Source organism: Thalassophryne amazonica, chromosome 3, assembly GCF_902500255.1.
Source record: "Thalassophryne amazonica chromosome 3, fThaAma1.1, whole genome shotgun sequence".
Taxonomy (NCBI): Eukaryota; Metazoa; Chordata; class Actinopteri; order Batrachoidiformes; family Batrachoididae; genus Thalassophryne; species Thalassophryne amazonica.
This window is the reverse complement of record NC_047105.1, coordinates 135,572,039-135,592,545: the sequence shown is the minus strand read 5'-3', so window position 1 is coordinate 135,592,545 and position 20,507 is coordinate 135,572,039. Positions and strand designations below refer to the sequence as shown.

Here is a 20,507-nt window from a genome sequence, read left to right as displayed (position 1 = left end):
ACTTGCATGACATGCTGATAATTATGTACAGACAAGGTCACATGGGGACTGTCCAGCAATGTATGAGCGCACACAGCATGGCAAGGCCCCTCTCAGCTGATCGCCAGCCAGTCACTCACTCATACCTGGAAATGACTGCTCAGTGTGCACTAAAATTAAATGTGTTAAATTAAAAACAAAGAGAACACAGTCATGACAAGTATATAAATAAATACTACAATAACTACATACATAATTACATAACAAATAACTATAAATAATCACAGAACATAGGAAAAGAGAGTGACACTTGGTTCTGTACACTTGTCGAAAAAGTGAGCATGTCACCAAACCGCAGCAGCTATTGTGATCTGTCAACCTGCAAGTCACAGCTGGAGAACACATGCCATGTTATGATGGACATGATGTTACAACTGTGCACCGTGAGGCTCGTGCGTGTGCATGCTGTCCTCACATGGAAATACATAAAAACATATATAGCCTTTGCAACTGGCTGGAGCGACCGTGTCAGCGCACACATCGGCAGGCTATGCCAGGTGAAAAGGACCATCTGATCATGTGTACACTCAGCTGGCGATCTGAATGTGACATCACCCAAATGAGCTATGGTCCACATGACACACTGTCCTTCACCGCGCTGCTTGCTGGAGGACACGAGGCCAGCAGATGTGCACATAAAAGCACACAGCTTCATTCATGTCATTTCTTGACTTGACATCTATAGCCATGGGTCACGTACAGAAAAACATAAGGATCATACTTGTAATGTCCGCTCGATAAGCACGATTAAATATTAGAAATTGCGGTGTTTTGTTTTTTTTTTTGTTGTTTTTTTTTTTTGTTGTTTTTTTTTTTTTTGGTGTGTGTTTTTTTTTTGTCCTCACAGCAGCGGTGCAATGTGGTGTTCCAGGTGCTCGCACTGTGTTCATGCATGCGCACAAGTGTGCACGAAACCGTTGCCACAATATCATGCACGCCTGTCTGACCATGTGTCCCTCCCAACAGCAGGTGGAATGTTTTGCAGTTTACCATTTCATTTTTTTGTTTGCGGATTTTTGGCCGGTTCCTGCTTCTTTCACCCAATTTCATGTTATGTGTGAAGGGGCCCTTAACTAAGTGCCAGGCATTATGTGCATTAAAAGGATTACATTTGGTTGTCCACTGCAGAGTGGTACCTTAAAATCCTAAAGCCTGATTTATGCTTCTACAACTCCGTAACTCCATGGCCATGCAATGATGTCGACTTGCGGCTGACCCATTGTTGTGGGCATTGTAATGCAATTTACCGCAGTAACAGTGGTTTTTTCTGGATCAGTTTGTTCCTCAATGAGCTGTACTTCTTTATACAATCATCAACCTCCGAACCATCGTTACAGTGCGTGCAGTTTCCCTCCATGAATTGTTCATTTGAGTGTCTTTGTAGTTTAAAGACTCCGTGTTGTAAAATTAGTCATATTTGCAAACTTTTCTGCCAAACATTCCCCTATCCATGACTGAAATGTAATTGGTGTGCGCACTACAAAAACTTTTAAAATATGAGGAGAGAGGAAGGAGTGAAAACGAAAAAAGTGACCAGTCACAGCCCTTGTGGTCTCCGTCGTTTAGCAGGTGCGCGTCAGGCTACGGGGAGGGTTTGCAGCCACACAGAGGCTTTGATCTAAACTCGTTCTCTTTGATTCGTTACACCAAGGGATATGTGTGTGAAACTTAACACTATATTACAGTACAGGCAGCAAGCAGCATTTAGTTAATAATCACTGGCCTTGAATAAAGACCTGCCTCATTTAGGCAGTTCATCTGCGCACAGTTTGAAAAAAATAAATGCCTGTGCTTTTAATCAAGGTAATGCAGTTCCTACTTTCCTTGAATCAGCGAGTGTCAGTGCTGAACATCATTTCCTGTCTCTTTTGCGACTGGGCAAGTCCAGACTGCTCTGTCCGGTACATGCAAGAAGTTTTAATGGAAATACATTGCGATGGGACGGAACGTTTTGTGAAATGTGATCAAAAATCTATTATATAAAATCTGGTATATACAGTGTTTGTTACATGGAAAACTATACAAAGCATTGGGACTTCTGCTTTTGTCCAGTTGCGACAGTTGCGTCCGGTTTATATGATGATGGTTTTGGTGAGTTTTTTGCTCTAGATTTAACTCATTTTTTAGTTTATAAAAAAATTGGACTCTCCTGTTGTTGCAGGCCTTTATGGCTGATGGTATTCTAGTTATGACGTAAAAAAAATAAATACTAATTCAACATGTTATTTCAACAAATGATTGTAATCATGATTTGGTATTTAAGTGGGCTTTAGTGGTATTTAAGGTGGCTTTAGTGGTTAGCACGGGTGCCTCACAGCAAGCAAGAAGGTTGCAAGAAGGTTGTGGGGTCGCTTCCCACCTGGGTCTTTCTGTGTGAAGTTTGTATGTTTGCATAGGTTCCCTCTGGGTGGCTTAAGTGAATTGGAAACTGAGGGTGTGGTCTGTCTGATTCTTAATTGGAGTAAGCAGGTACAGAAAGCTAATGAATAAATTTGGTGTCAAAGCAATATCCACAAATGTCCTTGCCTCTGAGGAGAAAAGATAGACAGAGGATCTCCAGTATGCCAACATATGTGTGAGAGAACTATTGAAATGTTTAAAAACAATGTTCCTTAAAGAAAGATCAGAAGGGAATTGAATATTTCTCCTTCTACAGTGCAATAAGATCATTAAATGATTCAAGGAATGTGGAGGAATTCAGCGTGTGAAGGGCACAAGCATAAGCTGAACACCGATGATCTCAGATGGCACTGTTTCAAGAACCATCATTCATCAATAAACGATATAACCACAAAGGCAAGAGATTACTTTGGGAAACGTTTGCAACACAGAATTACATTCACATATGCTATTTAAACTTTACTGTACAAAAAAGAAATCTTATGTTAACCTTGTCCAAAAGTGACATCCACTTCTCTGGGTCGGAGACATCTGGGTTGGACGTTGCACAGTGGAAACTTGTATTGTGGTCAGATGAATCAGTGTTCCAGATGTTTTGTTTTTTGTTGTTGGTGGTTTTTTTTTTTTTTTTTTTGAAGAAATGGACACCATGTGCTCTGGACCAGAGACGAAAAGAAACAACCAGACTGTTATCAGCAAAAAGTCTAAAGCCAGGGTCTGTCATGGTATGTGATTGTGTGACACAATCACATACCATGACGGTTGGCTCTCACTGCGGTATTGTATCACTTCCTGTTCCGGAGCACAGCGGTGTTTTGCTGTATCTGTTAGCTGTTTAATCTGCGCAGTTAGATTGATCTAGTTAACTAGATAACGATTTGTTTCACAGTGTAATCTTCACGTGCCTTAACTAAAGCACTCCCTCTGCTGAATCACCTCTAAATTATTTACACATTATTCATTTTGTGTGTTTTTAGGAATCCGCTAGCTTAGCGCAGCTACTAGCTCTTAGTCGGTTTAGCATGGCGGCTTCTCCTGTCTCTCCCGCACTTTTCTGCTCTGGGTGTGAAATGTTTAGTTATTCCTCGGCCTCCTTTAGCAGTAATGATACTTGTAATAAGTGTAGCTTATTCGTAGCTTTGGAGGCCAGGCTGGGCGAATTGGAGGCTCGGCTCCGCACCGTGGAAAATTCTACAGCTAGCCAGGCCCCTGTAGTCGATGCGGACCAAGGTAGCTTAGCCGCCATTAGTTTCCCTCTGGCAGATCCCGAGCAGCCGGGAAAGCAGGCCGACTGGGTGACTGTGAGCAGGAAGCGTAGTTCTAAACAGAAGCCCCGTGTACACCGCCAACCCGTTCACATTTCTAACCGTTTTTCCCCACTCGGTGACACACCCGCCGAGGATCAAACTCTGGTTATTGGCAACTCTGTTTTGAGAAATGTGAAGTTAGCGACACCAGCAACCATAGTCAAATGTCTTCCGGGGGCCAGAGCAGGCGACATTGAAGGAAATTTGAAACTGCTGGCTAAGGCTAAGCGTAAATTTGGTAAGATTGTAATTCACGTCGGCAGTAATGACACCCGGTTACGCCAATCGGAGGTCACTAAAATGAGGTGGGCTTCATAGATAATTGGAAAAGCTTTTGGGGAAAACCTGGTCTTGTTAGGAGAGACGGCATCCATCCCACTTTGGATGGAGCAGCTCTCATTTCTAGAAATCTGGCCAATTTTCTTAAATCCTCCAAACCGTGACTATCCAGGGATGGGACCAGGAAGCAGAGTTGTAGTCTTACACACCTCTCTGCAGCTTCTCACCCCCTGCCATCCCCTCATTACCCCATCTCCGTAGAGACGGTGCCTGCTCCCAGACCACCAATAACCAGCAAAAATCTATTTAAGCATAAAAATTCAAAAAGAAAAAATAATATAGCACCTTCAACTGCACCACAGACTAAAACAGTTAAATGTGGTCTATTAAACATTAGGTCTCTCTCTTCTAAGTCCCTGTTAGTAAATTATATAATAATTGATCAACATATTGATTTATTCTGCCTTACAGAAACCTGGTTACAGCAGGATGAATATGTTAGTTTAAATGAGTCAACACCCCCGAGTCACACTAACTGCCTGAATGCTCGTAGCACGGGCCGAGGCGGAGGATTAGCAGCGATCTTCCATTCCAGCTTATTAATTAATCAAAAACCCAGACAGAGCTTTAATTCATTTGAAAGCTTGACTCTTAGTCTTGTCCATCCAAATTGGAAGTCCCAAAAACCAGTTTTATTTGTTATTATCTATCGTCCACCTGGTCGTTACTGTGAGTTTCTCTGTGAATTTTCAGACCTTTTGTCTGACTTAGTGCTTAGCTCAGATAAGATAATTATAGTGGGCGATTTTAACATCCACACAGATGCTGAGAATGACAGCCTCAACACTGCATTTAATCTATTATTAGACTCAATTGGCTTTGCTCAAAATGTAAATGAGTCCACCCACCACTTTAATCATATCTTAGATCTTGTTCTGACTTATGCTATGGAAATTGAAGACTTAACAGTATTCCCTGAAAACTCCCTTCTGTCTGATCATTTCTTAATAACATTTACATTTACTCTGATGGACTACCCAGCAGTGGGGAATAAGTTTCATTACACTAGAAGTCTTTCAGAAAGCACTGTAACTAGGTTTAAGGATATGATTCCTTCTTTATGTTCTCTAATGCCATATACCAACACAGTGCAGAGTAGCTACCTAAACTCTGTGAGATAGAGTATCTCGTCAATAGTTTTACATCCTCATTGAAGACAACTTTGGATGCTGTAGCTCCTCTGAAAAAGAGAGCTTTAAATCAGAAGTACCTGACTCCATGGTATAACTCACAAACTCAAAGCAGATAACCCGTAAGTTGGAGAGGAAATGGCGTCTCACTAATTTAGAAGATCTTCACTTAGCCTGGAAAAAGAGTCTGTTGCTCTATAAAAAAGCCCTCCGTAAAGCTAGGACATCTTACTACTCATCACTAATTGAAGAAAATAAGAACAACCCCAGGTTTCTTTTCAGCACTGTAGAGAGGCTGACAAAGACTCAGAGCTCTATTGAGCCGAGTATTCCTTTAACTTTAACTAGTAATGACTTCATGACTTTCTTTGCTAATAAAATTTTAACTATTAGAGAAAAAATTACTCATAACCATCCCAAAGACGTATGGTTATCTTTGGCTGCTTTCAGTGATGCCGGTATTTGGTTAGACTCTTTCTCTCCGATTGTTCTGTCTGAGTTATTTTCATTAGTTACTTCATCCAAACCATCAACATGTCTATTAGACCCCATTCCTACCAGGCTGCTCAAGGAAGCCCTACCATTATTTAATGCTTCGATCTTAAATATGATCAATCTATCTTTATTAGTTGGCTATGTACCACGGTCTTTTAAGGTGGCAGTAATTAAACCATTACTTAAAAAGCCATCACTTGACCCAGCTATCTTAGCTAATTATAGGCCAATCTCCAACCTTCCTTTTCTCTCAAAAATTCTTGAAAGGGTAGTTGTAAAACAGCTAACTGATCATCTGCAGAGGAATGGTCTATTTGAAGAGTTTCAGTCAGGTTTTAGAATTCATCTTAGTACAGAAACAGCATTAGTGAAGGTTACAAATGATCTTCTTATGGCCTCAGACAGTGGACTCATCTCTGTGCTTGTTCTGTTAGACCTCAGTGCTGCTTTTGATACTGTTGACCATAAAATTTTATTACAGAGATTAGAGCATGCCATAGGTATTAAAGGCACTGCGCTACGGTGGTTTGAATCATATTTATCTAATAGATTACAATTTGTTCATGTAAATGGGAATCGTCTTCACAGACTAAGGTTAATTATGGAGTTCCACAAGGTTCTGTGCTAGGACCAATTTTATTCACTTTATACATGCTTCCCTTAGGCAGTTTAATTAGACGGCATTGCTTAAATTTTCATTGTTACGCAGATGATACCCAGCTTTATCTATCCATGAAGCCAGAGGACACACACCAATTAGTTAAACTGCAGGATTGTCTTACAGACATAAAGACATGGATTACCTCTAATTTCCTGCTTTTAAACTCAGATAAAACTGAAGTTATTGTACTTGGCCCCACAAATCTTAGAAACATGGTGTCTAACCAGATCCTTACTCTGGATGGCATTACCCTGACCTCTAGTAATACTGTGAGAAATCTTGGAGTCATTTTTGATCAGGATATGTCATTCAATGCGCATATTAAACAAATATGTAGGACTGCTTTTTTGCATTTACGTAATATCTCTAAAATTAGAAAGGTCTTGTCTCAGAGTGATGCTGAAAAACTAATTCATACATTTATTTCCTCTAGGCTGGACTATTGTAATTCATTATTATCAGGTTGTCCTAAAAGTTCCCTGAAAAGCCTTCAGTTAATTCAAAATGCTGCAGCTAGAGTACTAACGGGGACCAGAAGGAGAGAGCATATCTCACCCATATTGGCCTCTCTTCATTGGCTTCCTGTTAATTCTAGAATAGAATTTAAAATTCTTCTTCTTACTTATAAGGTTTTGAATAATCAGGTCCCATCTTATCTTAGGGACCTCGTAGTACCATATCACCCCAATAGAGCGCTTCGCTCTCAGACTGCAGGCTTACTTGTAGTTCCTAGGATTTGTAAGAGCAGAATGGGAGGCAGAGCCTTCAGCTTTCAGGCTCCTCTCCTGTGGAACCAGCTCCCAATTCAGATCAGAGAGACAGACACCCTCTCTACTTTTAAGATTAGGCTTAAAACTTTCCTTTTTGCTAAAGCTTATAGTTAGGGCTGGATCAGGTGACCCTGAACCATCTGCTATAGACTTAGACTGCTGGGGGGTTCCCATGATGCACTGAGTGTTTCTTTCTCTTTTTGCTCTGTATGCACCACTCTGCATTTAATCATTAGTGATCGATCTCTGCTCCCCTCCACAGCATGTCTTTTTCCTGGTTCTCTCCCTCAGCCCCAACCAGTCCCAGCAGAAGACTGCCCCTCCCTGAGCCTGGTTCTGCTGGAGGTTTCTTCCTGTTAAAAGGGAGTTTTTCCTTCCCACTGTCACCAAGTGCTTGCTCACAGGGGGTCGTTTTGACCGTTGGGGTTTTTACGTAATTATTGTATGGCCTTGCCTTACAATATAAAGCGCCTTGGGGCAACTGTTTGTTGTGATTTGGCGCTATATAAATAAAATTGATTGATTGATTGATTGACATACCATGATACGCGGGTTGAATGAAAAGAACATTACTTAATTAATAAATGGATTAGAATATTTTAAGGAAAGAAACACAAAAATTTTGCTTAGAATTTGCACTTTAATTACATACTTTCATTTTCAACATAGTCACAAGATAACTGAATACATTTCTACCAACGATGAATAATTTTAGTGAAGCTGTCACAGAAGAACTCCTCTTACTGTTTCAGGCTCCTGACTGCTGTCTGAATTTCATCATTGGAGTGGAAGTGATTTCCACAAAGGTCTTCCTTTATTTTATGGATAAAAAGGAAACCACACACAGCCAAGTCTGGACTGTGTGGTGGATGTGGTAATGTGTAGCTCTTCAGCTTCCATGCTGGTATGAGAAGTAAAATATTCTCTTTCTCCCTTCAAATTCTCCATAAGCACATTTTTAAAGTTTGGAGAGTCTCTGTGTAATGAGTTGATGTTGTCCCATGTTCCAGGAATTCAATATGACTAAGACCATCTTCATCTAAAAACAAACTGTTGACTTTTCCAGCTGAAGGTTGTGATTTCAATTATTATTATTATTGTTGTTTGTTTGCTTGTTTGTTTTTGAATTGTCTGAGTCTTTGTGTCGATATTCCACAGACTGACATTTTGTTTCAGGTACATAATGTGCACCCACGTTTTATCTGCAGTAATGATATTGTGGAGAAAAACTCCACCTTCAGTCTCATAATGTAACAGAAGTTGCTGGCAAATTTCAAGTCTGCTAGCTTTCATTTCAGGTGTGAGCATCCAGGGAACCTACCAAGCACAAATCTTATGATAATCAAGGAGAGCAATAATGTGACAGTCCTGTGAAGTTCCGACTGTGTAGGCAGCTTCTCTCTGAATCAATTCGCCAACTCTCTTCTTGTGCATCATCACACAAATACAGTAGTGTTCAGAATAATAGTAGTGCTATGTGACTAAAAAGATTAATCCACGTTTTGAGTATATTTCTTATTGTTACATGGGAAACAAGGTACCAGTAGATTCAGTAGATTCTCACAAATCCAACAAGACAAAGCATTCATGATATGCACACTCTTAAGGCTATGAAATTGGGATATTAGTAAAAAATTGAGAGTAAAATTGTTCATTTTGGGTCCAAGGGCCGCAGACAGTTTGTGAGACGACCCCCAAACTCTGAATTCAAGCCACAGTTCACAGTGAAGACAGTGAAGCATGGTGGTGCAAGCATCATGATATGGGCATGTTTCTCCTACTATGGTGTTGGGCCTATATATCGCATACCAGGTATCATGGATCAGTTTGGATATGTCAAAATACTTGAAGAGGTCATGTTGCCTTATGCTGAAGAGGACATGCCCTTGAAATGGGTTTCAACAAGACAATGACCCCAAGCACACTAGTAAACGAGCAAAATCTTGGTTCCAAACCAACAAAATGAATCCCTCGCAGATGTGAAGAAATCATCAAAAACTGTGGTTATACAACTAAATACTAGTTTAGTGATTCACAGGATTGCTAAAAAAGCAGTTTGAACATAATAGTTTTGAGTTTGTAGCGTCAACAGCAGATACTACTATTATTGTGAACACCCCCTTTTCTACTTTTTTTACTAATAACCCAATTTCATAGCCTTAAGAGTGTGCATATCATGCATGCTTGGTCTTGTTGGATTTGTGAGAATCTACTGAATCTACTGGTACCTTGTTTCCCATGTAACAATAAAAAATATACTCAAAGCCTGGATTTATCTTTTTAGTCACATAGCACTACTATTATTCTGAACACTACTGTACATTGTTCCAGCTTCATCATCTGTTGCATCTGTTGACCCAGTGCCAGCACATCCATCACCATAAACGACTTGCATTCTTTGATGGATTTCCACTGGAGCAACAGTTTCTGCTGTCAAGAACTCAATGCCAGCTCCTGGCTTAAAACGTAGTGACGAGCTTCCTTCACTGGGTTCCATTCTTGTCACAATCACAAAGCAACCTTTCACAGTGATGGCTTGCCATTAACTGAGATTGTAGACAGCTACAGAACTTATTAAAACCTGTTCTACACCAGCGCTCCAAATGTTGACAGAATAAAGAAATGGAGGCAATACTTTTCATTCAGTCCTCGGAATTCTGTGATGGCAGCATTAATGCAGAGAAGTACAGTGAGAGTTTATATGCTGCCTTCAAGATGACATCTTTTCCATGGCTGTCCATACATTTTTCAAAAAGACAATGCAAAACCACATTCTGCGCACATAAAGGCATAGCTGCAGCAAAAGAGGGGATGGATATTCAACTGGCCTGCCTGCAGTCATGACCTGTCCCCAGCAGATAATTTTTCCAAAACAATGAGACAAACTGACACCTGAAGTGCTTCATTGCTTGTAAGTGGTTGGAGGAAAAAATGGAAACTTTTCCAAATTGTAAATACCAAATATTTTTGGACTGTGCTGCAGGTCTTAAATGCAAGAATGGATGAATATTAACAAATGAAATGAAGTTGACCACGCAGAACATGAAGTAGTATCTTGGGTTCATACTTTGTATACTTGACTGTGTGTTAAAGTGTAAGACTCTGAGTGTCCTTGTACAAACAGTTTGTTATCCTGAAAAACTGTCTGATTATTTTAAACCGTTACCTCTGCTGCCACTTTTACTTTCACCCTAACTTTATTTCTGACTTTGTTGAACTCGTCAGTGTTCTCAGCTTTCTGGCTCTGGTTTTGTTTCTTTGTCTTTTAATCTTAGTTCAACACGTCTAAATCCCAGAGATTATACAGTCCATCGCGGAGGACGCTGTCTGACTCTCACTCCTATATTCTCTTTCCTTCAGATCGATCCAAACAGCATTGCTGCCAGAGACGGCAGAATCAGGGAAGGAGACAAAATCATCCAGGTAACCTCTGACCTCTGGGGTATAAGTGCACGTGAAGCAGCAGAGATGCTGATGTCAACACCCTAAGATCTGAAAGTCCTCACACTTCCTCAGCTGTGCTTTTACCACTCTTGTCATTAGCAGCTCATAACTTCAAACTGATTTTCAAACAGTAGTCATCCCAAGTTTTGATTTTACCGTCTCTGCTTTAACCCTCTGGAGTCCTGGGTATAATTTGGCGTTTTTGACTACTTTTGGTTTTACCTTCATAATTTACCTTACAAAACTGTTTACTTTGCCTTGTTTGGTGTCATTTTTTTAGCACAACCTCACCTGTGTGACTTTACAGTTTTTCCTTCATTCTGACATACTGCATTAAAACAGTAAAGGTACATTCACCCCAAAACCTAAAATTCTAATCAGAAAAAAGTTTTTTTTTGTTTTTTTTTACTGTGAAAACCAGAAATATGTTTAACAAACCATTTTTATAACTTAGAATGCAAATATAAATTGTAAATTTCAAAAACGTAAAAAATTACGTGGCTTAGGGTCCATTGTTATTGGATTATGTAGTTTATTTTCCACCAGTGATAAAGACAAATTCATATTTTGTTTTGTTTTTTACTTGTGTTGCTTCGGGCAGAGAGGGAAGAAGGAAGAAAAGAAACTCCTTTCGCGTGTGAAGTGCGCACTCACAAACAAAACCACGTGGGATCAGTGGGCTGTGATCAAACACACGTGAGGTTAGTGAGTTCTGATTGGTTAGCCCGTGCGTTTTCCACCAATGAAAAAGAAGGACTCGTGTTTCTTCCCACCGCTGTCTCTGCTGCAGCAGAGAAGAAAATGATCCTTTTTGCTGCGTGTTTGTACATAAACACGCAGCAAAAATGACAATAATATTCATAAAAATGCATAGCGTAAAAAATACTCGTAAGTCAAGTTATACTGGGCCTATTAACAAAATTTTAAAAAGTGCTATAAAGGTTGACAACTGCACGTTTAACACGCATTCCAAGGGAGACTCACGGTGCAGCGGATTGGGTGTTATGTCCACTTAATTAGGTCATGTGACTTTTGACGTGGAGGCGCGTCATTCGACTCCAGAGGGTTAAACATTGTGGCATAAGTGTCCAAACGATGAGTGTTTGAACTGGAATCAGATGAATATTTCCTTGTTCCTAAAGATCAACGGTGTTGAGATCCAGAACCGTGAGGATGCTGTGGTGTTACTGACCAGTGAGGAGAACCAGAACATTTCACTGCTGGTGGCCAGACCGGAGATCCAGGTAACTGATTGTATCTTATATTAGATATAAATAAAAATATGTAGACATGGTTTCATTTCCCAGTCAGGCTTCCTGTCTATGTACTTGGACCAAACGCTTCACTTAGGCTGGGTTTACACATAACGACAAGTCACGAATGTACATTTATGACCGAGGCTCACGAATTTGAATTGAATTTGATGATTTGGGACAGAGGCGTGAGGCACCGTCACAGACTGTCATGACCTGTTACCACATGTTACAATTAATGGTGCAAATCATCACGAATCATTCTAGATGTTCACAAATATTGTCCCGCGCTGCTGCGCGCTACTGTGAATCGTCACGTCCTGTCAAAAATCTCATGAATGTTGCCAATCAGATGACTTTTTATATATATATATATATATATATATACGAGGTCTGTCCATAAAGTATCGTACCTTTTTATTTTATTTTTTTAAACTATATGGATTTGATTCATATGTTTCACGTCAGACAAGCTTGAACCCTTGTGCGCATGCGTGAGTTTTTCCACGCCTGACGGTGACGTCATTCGCCTGTGAGCACGCCTTGTGGAAGGAGTGGTCCTGCCCCGTCATCGGATTTTCATTGTCTGGAAATGGCGGAATGATTTGAAGTTTTTTTGCCATCAGAATTTTTTCAGAAGTTGTTAGAGACTGGCACCTGGAAACTATTCGAAAAATTTATCTGGCTTTCGGTGAAAATTTTACGGGCTTCACAGAGAATAAGGTCTGGTAGTGCAGCTTTAAGGATCCCTTTAAGGAAGCTCAGCGAGCCGCGCTCCGAGCTGCGACGACACGGCACAAGCCACCGGACCATTTCTGAGCTGATGGCTCTGTGGATACGAGACCATCGTGTGCTCTTTCTCTGGTTATCATAAGAGTTGGACATCAGCCATTTTCCGGCAGATTTCACTTTTAACAAGAGATTTTGTCAGAGGACAAGTTTGGACATGTCTGTCTCGGCTTTCAGTGCTTACCAGTCCAGTAAGTATCAGTGAAATTGTGGAGAGCTGGACATGTCCAAACTTGTCCTCTGACACACCGAAACGGAGGTGTTCCTTTGTCTCGCTTCCAAAGCGAATCGGTCGTGACGCGCAAAGCCTCCGCGCGGCTTTCCATGACAAAAACTCTTGTTAAAAGTGAAATCTGCCGGAAAATGGCTGATGTCCAGTGTCACAGACTGAGCTGTGATGCTTACGCAGTCAATGGCGTGTGGGCAGCAGTTAGCCAGCATTTAACAACTATGCTGCACTGACGCCGACTGTGTTTCACTTTTCATCCATCTGTATGTATTGTTTTCATTTTCCTGGTTCATTATTCACCGTCAGTAATCACCATTTGCCATAACTTTTACCTAGTATCGTGACTAAGAGTGCAGGGAAAGGCCTACCGGCATTTCTTATGTTGCAATGTGTTTATTTCCACCGCGTTTCAAAACGTGCATCTTATACCGTTACTCATTACAAAAGTTCATGTTGTGTGGGCCGCTGAAGAGGAGGTACTGCTGGCCCACCACCACCAGATGGCGCCCTGCTTGGAGTGCGGGCTTCAAGCACGAGAGGGCGCCGGAGCCACTGGGAGTGACAGCTGTCACTCATCCTCAGCACCAGCTGTCACTCATTCATCTCATCACCATCACCATAAAGGCCGGACTGCAACTCCACCTCCTCGCCGAGAAATCAGCTACCATTCAGGTAACTTTCTCTGCTGACTCAAAACATTGAGTATTAATCTGAACTTCTTTGCAGCCGTTTTCCTGGTGTGTCCTTATCTGTGGGATTGGCGTTTGGTGTGATCTGCAACGGCTTCGCCTCACACCCCAAACCAGATAAGTGGTGAAACAGGAGCTGCACGAGTGTGTGATTGGAGGTGGAGGTGCTCCCTCCTAACTAAACACTGACTGTGGGATTACTGAGTGTGCGAACTCACACTCATCAGGACTGTCTCTGTTTTCTGCCAGCAGTACCGGGTCTGACTGCTGAGGACAGCGGCCACCTGGGGCGCAGGGCTTGGCGGCTCCGGTGTTCTTCAGCTCCGTTGGTGGTGGAAGCTGTGTGGGGATCCGGCTCTTCTCTCACCAGGCGTCTTCTATCGTCGAGCCTGCCCACATGTCACCTGGTGTATGATTGACAGTCACTATATTGTTATTGTCTGTACGTCGTTGTGCGATTCACAACATTAAATTGTTACTTTTGGCTTATCCATTGTCCGTTCATTAACGCCCCCTGTTGTGGGTCCGTGTCACGACACTGTCACAACAGGATTTCTCGGCCAGCGTCATGGATCCCGAGGGGCGTCAACCATCGCTTGAACAGCCAATGGAAGAGCGAGGTGCACAGGCGCCAGCAGGAGGCGTGTTGGGTGAGCTGCAGCACATCTTAACCGCCTTTACCGCTCGGTTGGACTTAGTTACCGAGCAGAGCAGTGTTCTCAATCGTAGGATGGAGGCTCTCACTGCCCAGGTGGAAGCGCGTGCTCAGGGCGCTGCTGCAGCACCTCCTCCTGCTGACCATGTGCCAGAAACAGACATTCCGCTGGTCGTTCAACGAACCCCCCCCACCGTCCCCTGAAGCATACATAAGCCCTCCGGAGCCGTACGGAGCCTGTGTGGAGACGTGCACGGACTTCTTGATGCAGTGCTCGCTCGTCTTTTCACAGCGTCCCGTCATGTACACAGCAGACGCCAGCCGGGTGGCTTATGTGATCAATTTGCTTCGAGGAGAGGCACGTGCCTGGGCTACGGCGCTTTGGGAGCAGAATTCACGGCTCCTAACGGTTTATACTGAGTTTGTGAGGGAGTTCCGACAGGTGTTCGACCACCCTCATAGAGGCGAGACCGCTTCAAGTGTGCTGCTGTCGATACGGCAGGGGCGTCGGAGCGCAGCGAAGTATGCAGTCGACTTCCGCATCGCGGCAGCGCGAGCTGGCTGGAATGCTGTTGCGCTCCGCGCCGCCTTTGTAAACGGACTGTCTCTGGTCCTTAAGGAGCACCTGGTGGCGAAGGACGTGCCGCGGGATTTAGATGGGCTTATCGACCTGGTTATACGGTTAGACAACCGATTAACGGAACACCGACGGCAGCGAGACGAGGGGCGTGGTCAGGTACAAGCCGTCCCTCTTCCTCCCGGGTCTGAAAGGAAGCCGACTTCCCCACGCTCCACTGCCAGGGCTCTCCACGTGACAACAGCTCCCCCTGCTGACGTTGCTATGGAAATGAGCAGGGCCAAAAAACAATCAGATCAGAGACAAAGGAGGCTGATCCGTGGAGAGTGTTTTCTCTGCAGCTCTACCGAGCACACACAGAGAGAATGCCCCAAACGGTCAAAACAGCAGCACTCGTCCTTAGAGACTGGGCTAAGGGTGGGTCACAACACCCACGTGGGGAAACCCCGACGATCTGCACGAATCCCAGTCATGATCCTGAGTGGGGATCTAACCCTTCACGCCCCAGCACTGGTGGACACGGGGTCGGAGGGGAATCTGCTGGATAGCAGATGGGCAAAGGAGGTTGGGCTCCCTCTAGTGGCCTTACCGTCACCATTGTCGGTGCGGGCGCTAGATGGCACCCTTCTTCCACTAATCACACACCAGACACAGCCAGTGACGTTGGTGGTGTCTGGGAATCACAGGGAGGAGATTGTGTTTTATGTAACACCTTCTACCTCCTGAGTGATTTTGGGTTTTCCATGGGTGTTAAAACACAATCCCCGGATTGATTGGCCGTCTGGGGTTGTGGTTCAGTGGAGCGAAACCTGCCACCGGGAGTGTTTAGGATCCTCGGTTCCACCCGGTGTGACAGCTAAGGAGGAGGTTTTAGCCCCCCCCAATCTGGCGGCGGTGCCAGCCGAGTACCACGACCTTGCTGACGTCTTCAGCAAGGATCTGGCACTCACGCTGCCCCCGCACCGTCCGTACGATTGTGCCATTGATTTGATACCGGGCGCTGAGTACCCGTCCAGCAGGCTGTACAACCTCTCACGTCCGGAACGCGAATCATTGGAGACCTACATCCGGGACTCGTTAGCTGCCGGGTTGATCCGGAACTCCACCTCCCCGATGGGTGCTGGTTTCTTTTTTGTGGGCAAGAAGGACGGCGGACTCCGTCCATGCATTGATTACAGAGGGCTGAACGAGATCACGGTTTGCAACCGATACCCGTTACCTCTGTTGGATTCAGTGTTCACGCCCCTGCATGGAGCCCAAATTTTCACGAAATTGGATCTTAGGAATGCTTATCACCTGGTTCGGATCCGGGAGGGAAACGAGTGGAAGACGGCATTTAACACCCCGTTAGGTCACTTTGAGTACCTGGTCATGCCGTTCGGCCTCACCAATGCGCCCGCGACGTTCCAAGCATTGGTTAATGATGTCTTGCGGGACTTCCTGCATCGGTTTGTCTTCGTATATCTAGATGATATGCTCATCTTTTCTCCGGATCCTGAGACCCATGTCAAGCATGTACGTCAGGTCCTACAGCGGTTGTTGGAGAACCGGCTGTTTGTGAAGGGCGAGAAGTGTGAGTTCCACCGCACTTCTTTGTCCTTCTTGGGGTTCATAATCTCCTCCAACTCCGTCGCCCCTGATCCGGCCAAGGTTGCGGCGGTGAGAGATTGGCCCCAACCAACGAACCGTAGGAAACTACAACAGTTCCTCGGTTTTGCAAATTTCTACCGGAGGTTCATCAAGGTTACAGTCAGGTAGTTAACCCCTGACAGCCCTGACCTCCACAAAAGTCCCCTTCACCTGGTCGGATCGGTGCGAAGCCGCGTTTAGGGAGTTGAAACGCCGGTTCTCGACTGCACCGGTTCTGGTGCAGCCCGATCCCAAGCGCCAGTTTGTTGTTGAAGTGGATGCCTCTGACTCAGGGATAGGAGCCGTGCTGTCCCAGAGCGGGGAGTCCGACAAGGTTCTCCATCCATGTGCCTACTTTTCCCGCAGGTTGACCCCAGCTGAACGGAACTATGACGTCGGCAATCGGGAACTTCTTGCGGTGAAGGAGGCTCTTGAGGAGTGGAGACACCTGTTGGAGGGAGCATCGGTACCATTTACGGTTTTCACGGACCATCGGAACCTGGAGTACATCCGGACCGCGAAGCGTCTGAACCCCAGGCAAGCCCGCTGGTCGCTGTTCTTCGGGCGTTTTGACTTCCGGATCACCTACCGCCCCGGGACAAAGAACCAACGATCTGACGCCCTGTCCCGGGTGCATGAAGAGGAGGTCAAGACCGAGCTGTCAGTCCACCCTGAAACCATCATCCCCGAGTCCACTGTCGTGGCCACCCTTACCTGGGATGTGGAGAAGACCGTCCGGGAGGCCCTGACATAGAGCCCGGACCCGGGGACAGGTCCGAAGGACAAACTGTACGTCCCACCAAAGGCCAGGGCTGCGGTCCTTGACTTCTGTCATGGTTCCAAGCTCTCCTGTCACCCAGGGGTGTGAAGGACCGTGGCAGTGGTCCGGCAGCGCTTCTGGTGGGCGTCTATGGAAGCCGACGTCCGGGAGTATGTCCAGGCCTGCACCACCTGTGCCAGGGGCAAAGCCGACCATCACAAGGCCCAAGGCCTCCTCCAGCCTCTGCCTGTGCCTCGTCGCCCCTGGTCTCATATCGGCCTGGACTTTGTGACGGGCCTCCCGCCGTCCCAGGGCAACACCACCATCTTAACGATAGTGGACCGGTTCTCCAAGGCGGCCCACTTCATGGCCCTCCCGAAACTCCCGACGGCCCAGGAGACTGCAGACCTCCTGGTCCACCACGTCGTGCGTCTGCATGGGATTCCAGCAGACATTGTCTCAGATCGTGGTCCTCAGTTCTCCTCCCAGGTCTGGAGGAGTTTCTGCAGGGAACTGGAGGCCACCGTCAGTCTCTCGTCTGGGTACCACCCCCAGACGAACGGGCAGGCAGAGCGGACGAACCAGGAACTGGAGCAGGCCCTCCGCTGCGTGAGCTTTGCGCACCCGACGGCCTGGAGTGACCATCTGGCCTGGATCGAGTACGCTCATAATAGCCAAGTTTCATCTGCCACCGGCCTCTCCCCGTTTGAGGTGTGTTTGGGGTACCAGCCCCCATTGTTTCCGCTAGTGGAGGGAGAGGTCGGGGTGCCCTCGGTCCAGGCCCATCTGAGGAAGTGCCGTCGGGTGTGGCGTACCGCCCGCTCTGCCCTGCTCAGAGCCCGGACGAGGGCTAAAGCCCATGCAGACCGCCGGCGTTCCCCGGCCCCTGCATACCAGCCCAGGCAGGCGGTTTGGTTATCCACAAAGGACATACCTCTGCAAACGGAATCCCAGAAGCTGAAGGACAGATTTGTAGGACCCTTCTCCATCGTGAAGGTCCTCAGTCCAGCCGCAGTGAAGCTGAAGCTGCCAGCTTCACTGCGGATACATCCAGTATTCCATGTCTCCAGACTCAAACCCTGCCACACCTCTCCCCTCTGTGCCCCCGGACCGGCGCCGCCGCCTGCCCGGATCATCGACGGGGAGCCGGCTTGGACTGTGCGCCGACTCCAGGACGTTCGTCGAAAGGGCCGGGGGTTCCAGTATTTGGTGGACTGGGAAGGATATGGACCCGAAGAACGCTCCTGGGTGAAGAGGAGCTTCATCCTGGACCCGGCCCTCCTGGCCGAATTCTACGCCCGGCACCCGGACAAGCCTGGTCGGGCGCCAGGAGGCGCCCGTTGAGGGGGGGGTCCTGTTGTGTGGGCCGCTGAAGAGGAGGTACTGCTGGCCCACCACCACCAGATGGCGCCCTGCTTGGAGTGCGGGCTTCAAGCACGAGAGGGCGCCGGAGCCACTGGGAGTGACAGCTGTCACTCATCCTCAGCACCAGCTGTCACTCATTCATCTCATCACTATCACCATAAAGGCCGGACTGCAACTCCACCTCCTCGCCGAGAAATCAGCTACCATTCAGGTAACTTTCTCTGCTGACTCAAAACATTGAGTATTAATCTGAACTTCTTTGCAGCCGTTTTCCTGGTGTGTCCTTATCTGTGGGATTGGCGTTTGGTGTGATCTGCGACGGCTTCGCCTCACACCCCAAAGCAGATAAGTGGTGAAACAGGAGCTGCACGAGTGTGTGATTGGAGGTGGAGGTGCTCCCTCCTAACTAAACACTGACTGTGGGATTACTGAGTGTGCGAACTCACACTCATCAGGACTGTCTCTGTTTTCTGCCAGCAGTACCGGGTCTGACTGCTGAGGACAGCGGCCACCTGGGGCGCAGGGCTTGGCGGCTCCGGTGTTCTTCAGCTCCGTTGGTGGTGGAAGCTGTGTGGGGATCCGGCTCTTCTCTCGCCAGGCGTCTTCTATTGTCGAGCCTGCCCACACGTCACCTGGTGTATGATTGACAGTCACTATATTGTTATTGTCTGTACGTCGTTGTGCAATTCACAACATTAAATTGTTACTTTTGGCTTATCCATTGTCCGTTCATTAACGCCCCCTGTTGTGGGTCCGTGTCACGACACTGTCACAACAGTTCATCTGTTTTAGTGCTCTTTAAAACACTGGTAAAACATTTCTGTAACAGTTTAAGCTTACTCACCAAGGTTGCCGGCATGCAGGTGCTTCCTTTTTTGGGGCAAACCGAGTGAATGTTCCATTCAGTGTAAATACAGGGGTTGAGCGGAGTAAACTATTTTAGACAGGGGTGTTTTATCTGGTGATGTTCATATTCCATTTTATTATGCTTAGAAGGGGTTTTTGGTTAAAGGAAATGGTGTTGGGTGTTTATATATTTTGTTTGTATTTTTGGGGGTTGTTAGTTTGTGCTTATGTTATTGTTATTTAGTTGATTGATTTATTTTGTGAATGGAGCTTACCTGTGGGAGGGGCTGTTACTCTGTAAAGGGCTCAGAGCCTCAGTTGTGAGGAGAGCGTCGGAGGGGAAGGTTGTGTCTCAGTGAACATGTATGTAAGTAGTGGCCCAGAGTCTTTGATAGATATAGTCTGGCACTCTTGCTCATTTGTTTCTTGATGCCCATCTTGGGATGCACTGTAAATATTTGCACTTTTAGAAAATAGGAAAAGAAGAAAAATAAAAGAAACATTTTTAGTTGGGAAAACTGTCTCTTGTCCACTCTGTCGCCGGTCATCCTGCTACATGCAGCTCTTGTGATAACCAGAGAAAGAGCACACGACGGTCGCGTATCCACAGAGCCATCAGCTCAGAAATGGTCCGGTGGCTTGTGCCGTGTCGTCGCAGCTCGGAGCGCGGCGCGCTGAGCGTCTTTAAAGCTGTACTACCAGACCTTATTCTCTGTGAAGCCCGTAAAATTTTCACCGAAAGCCAGATACATTTTTTGAATAATTTCCAGGTGCCAGTCTCTAACAGCTTCTGAAGAAATTCTGATGGAAAAAACCCCCAAATCATTACGCCATTTCCAGACAATGAAAATCCGACGACGGGGCGGGACCACTCCTTCCACAAGGCGTGCTCACAGGCGAATGACGTTACCGACAGGCGTGGAAAAACTCAGGCATGCGCACAAGGGTTCAAGCTTGTCTGACGTGAAAACATATGAATCAAATCCATATAGTTTAAAAAAAATAAATAAAAAATGGAGACATGGAATACTGGATGTATATATATATATATATATAGAGAGAGAGAGAGATACATATATATCTCCACACACACCCCACAGTCATTCTGAACAGTTCATATCACTCCAGAT

The 20,507-nt window shown here is 45.6% G+C and overlaps 1 protein-coding gene across 3 annotated transcripts in view; it reads left to right on the top strand.

Moving 5' to 3' along the window:
• pdzrn3b (PDZ domain containing RING finger 3b) overlaps positions 1-20,507 on the top strand; it is a 441,562-nt gene that overhangs the window by 413,138 nt on the left and 7,917 nt on the right. For all 3 annotated transcript variants that reach the window (XM_034167479.1, XM_034167481.1, XM_034167480.1), the window contains 2 exons: positions 10,502-10,564; positions 11,728-11,829. In XM_034167479.1, coding sequence (XP_034023370.1) covers positions 10,502-10,564; positions 11,728-11,829 — 165 coding nt within the window. The remainder of the gene's footprint in view (positions 1-10,501; positions 10,565-11,727; positions 11,830-20,507) is intronic.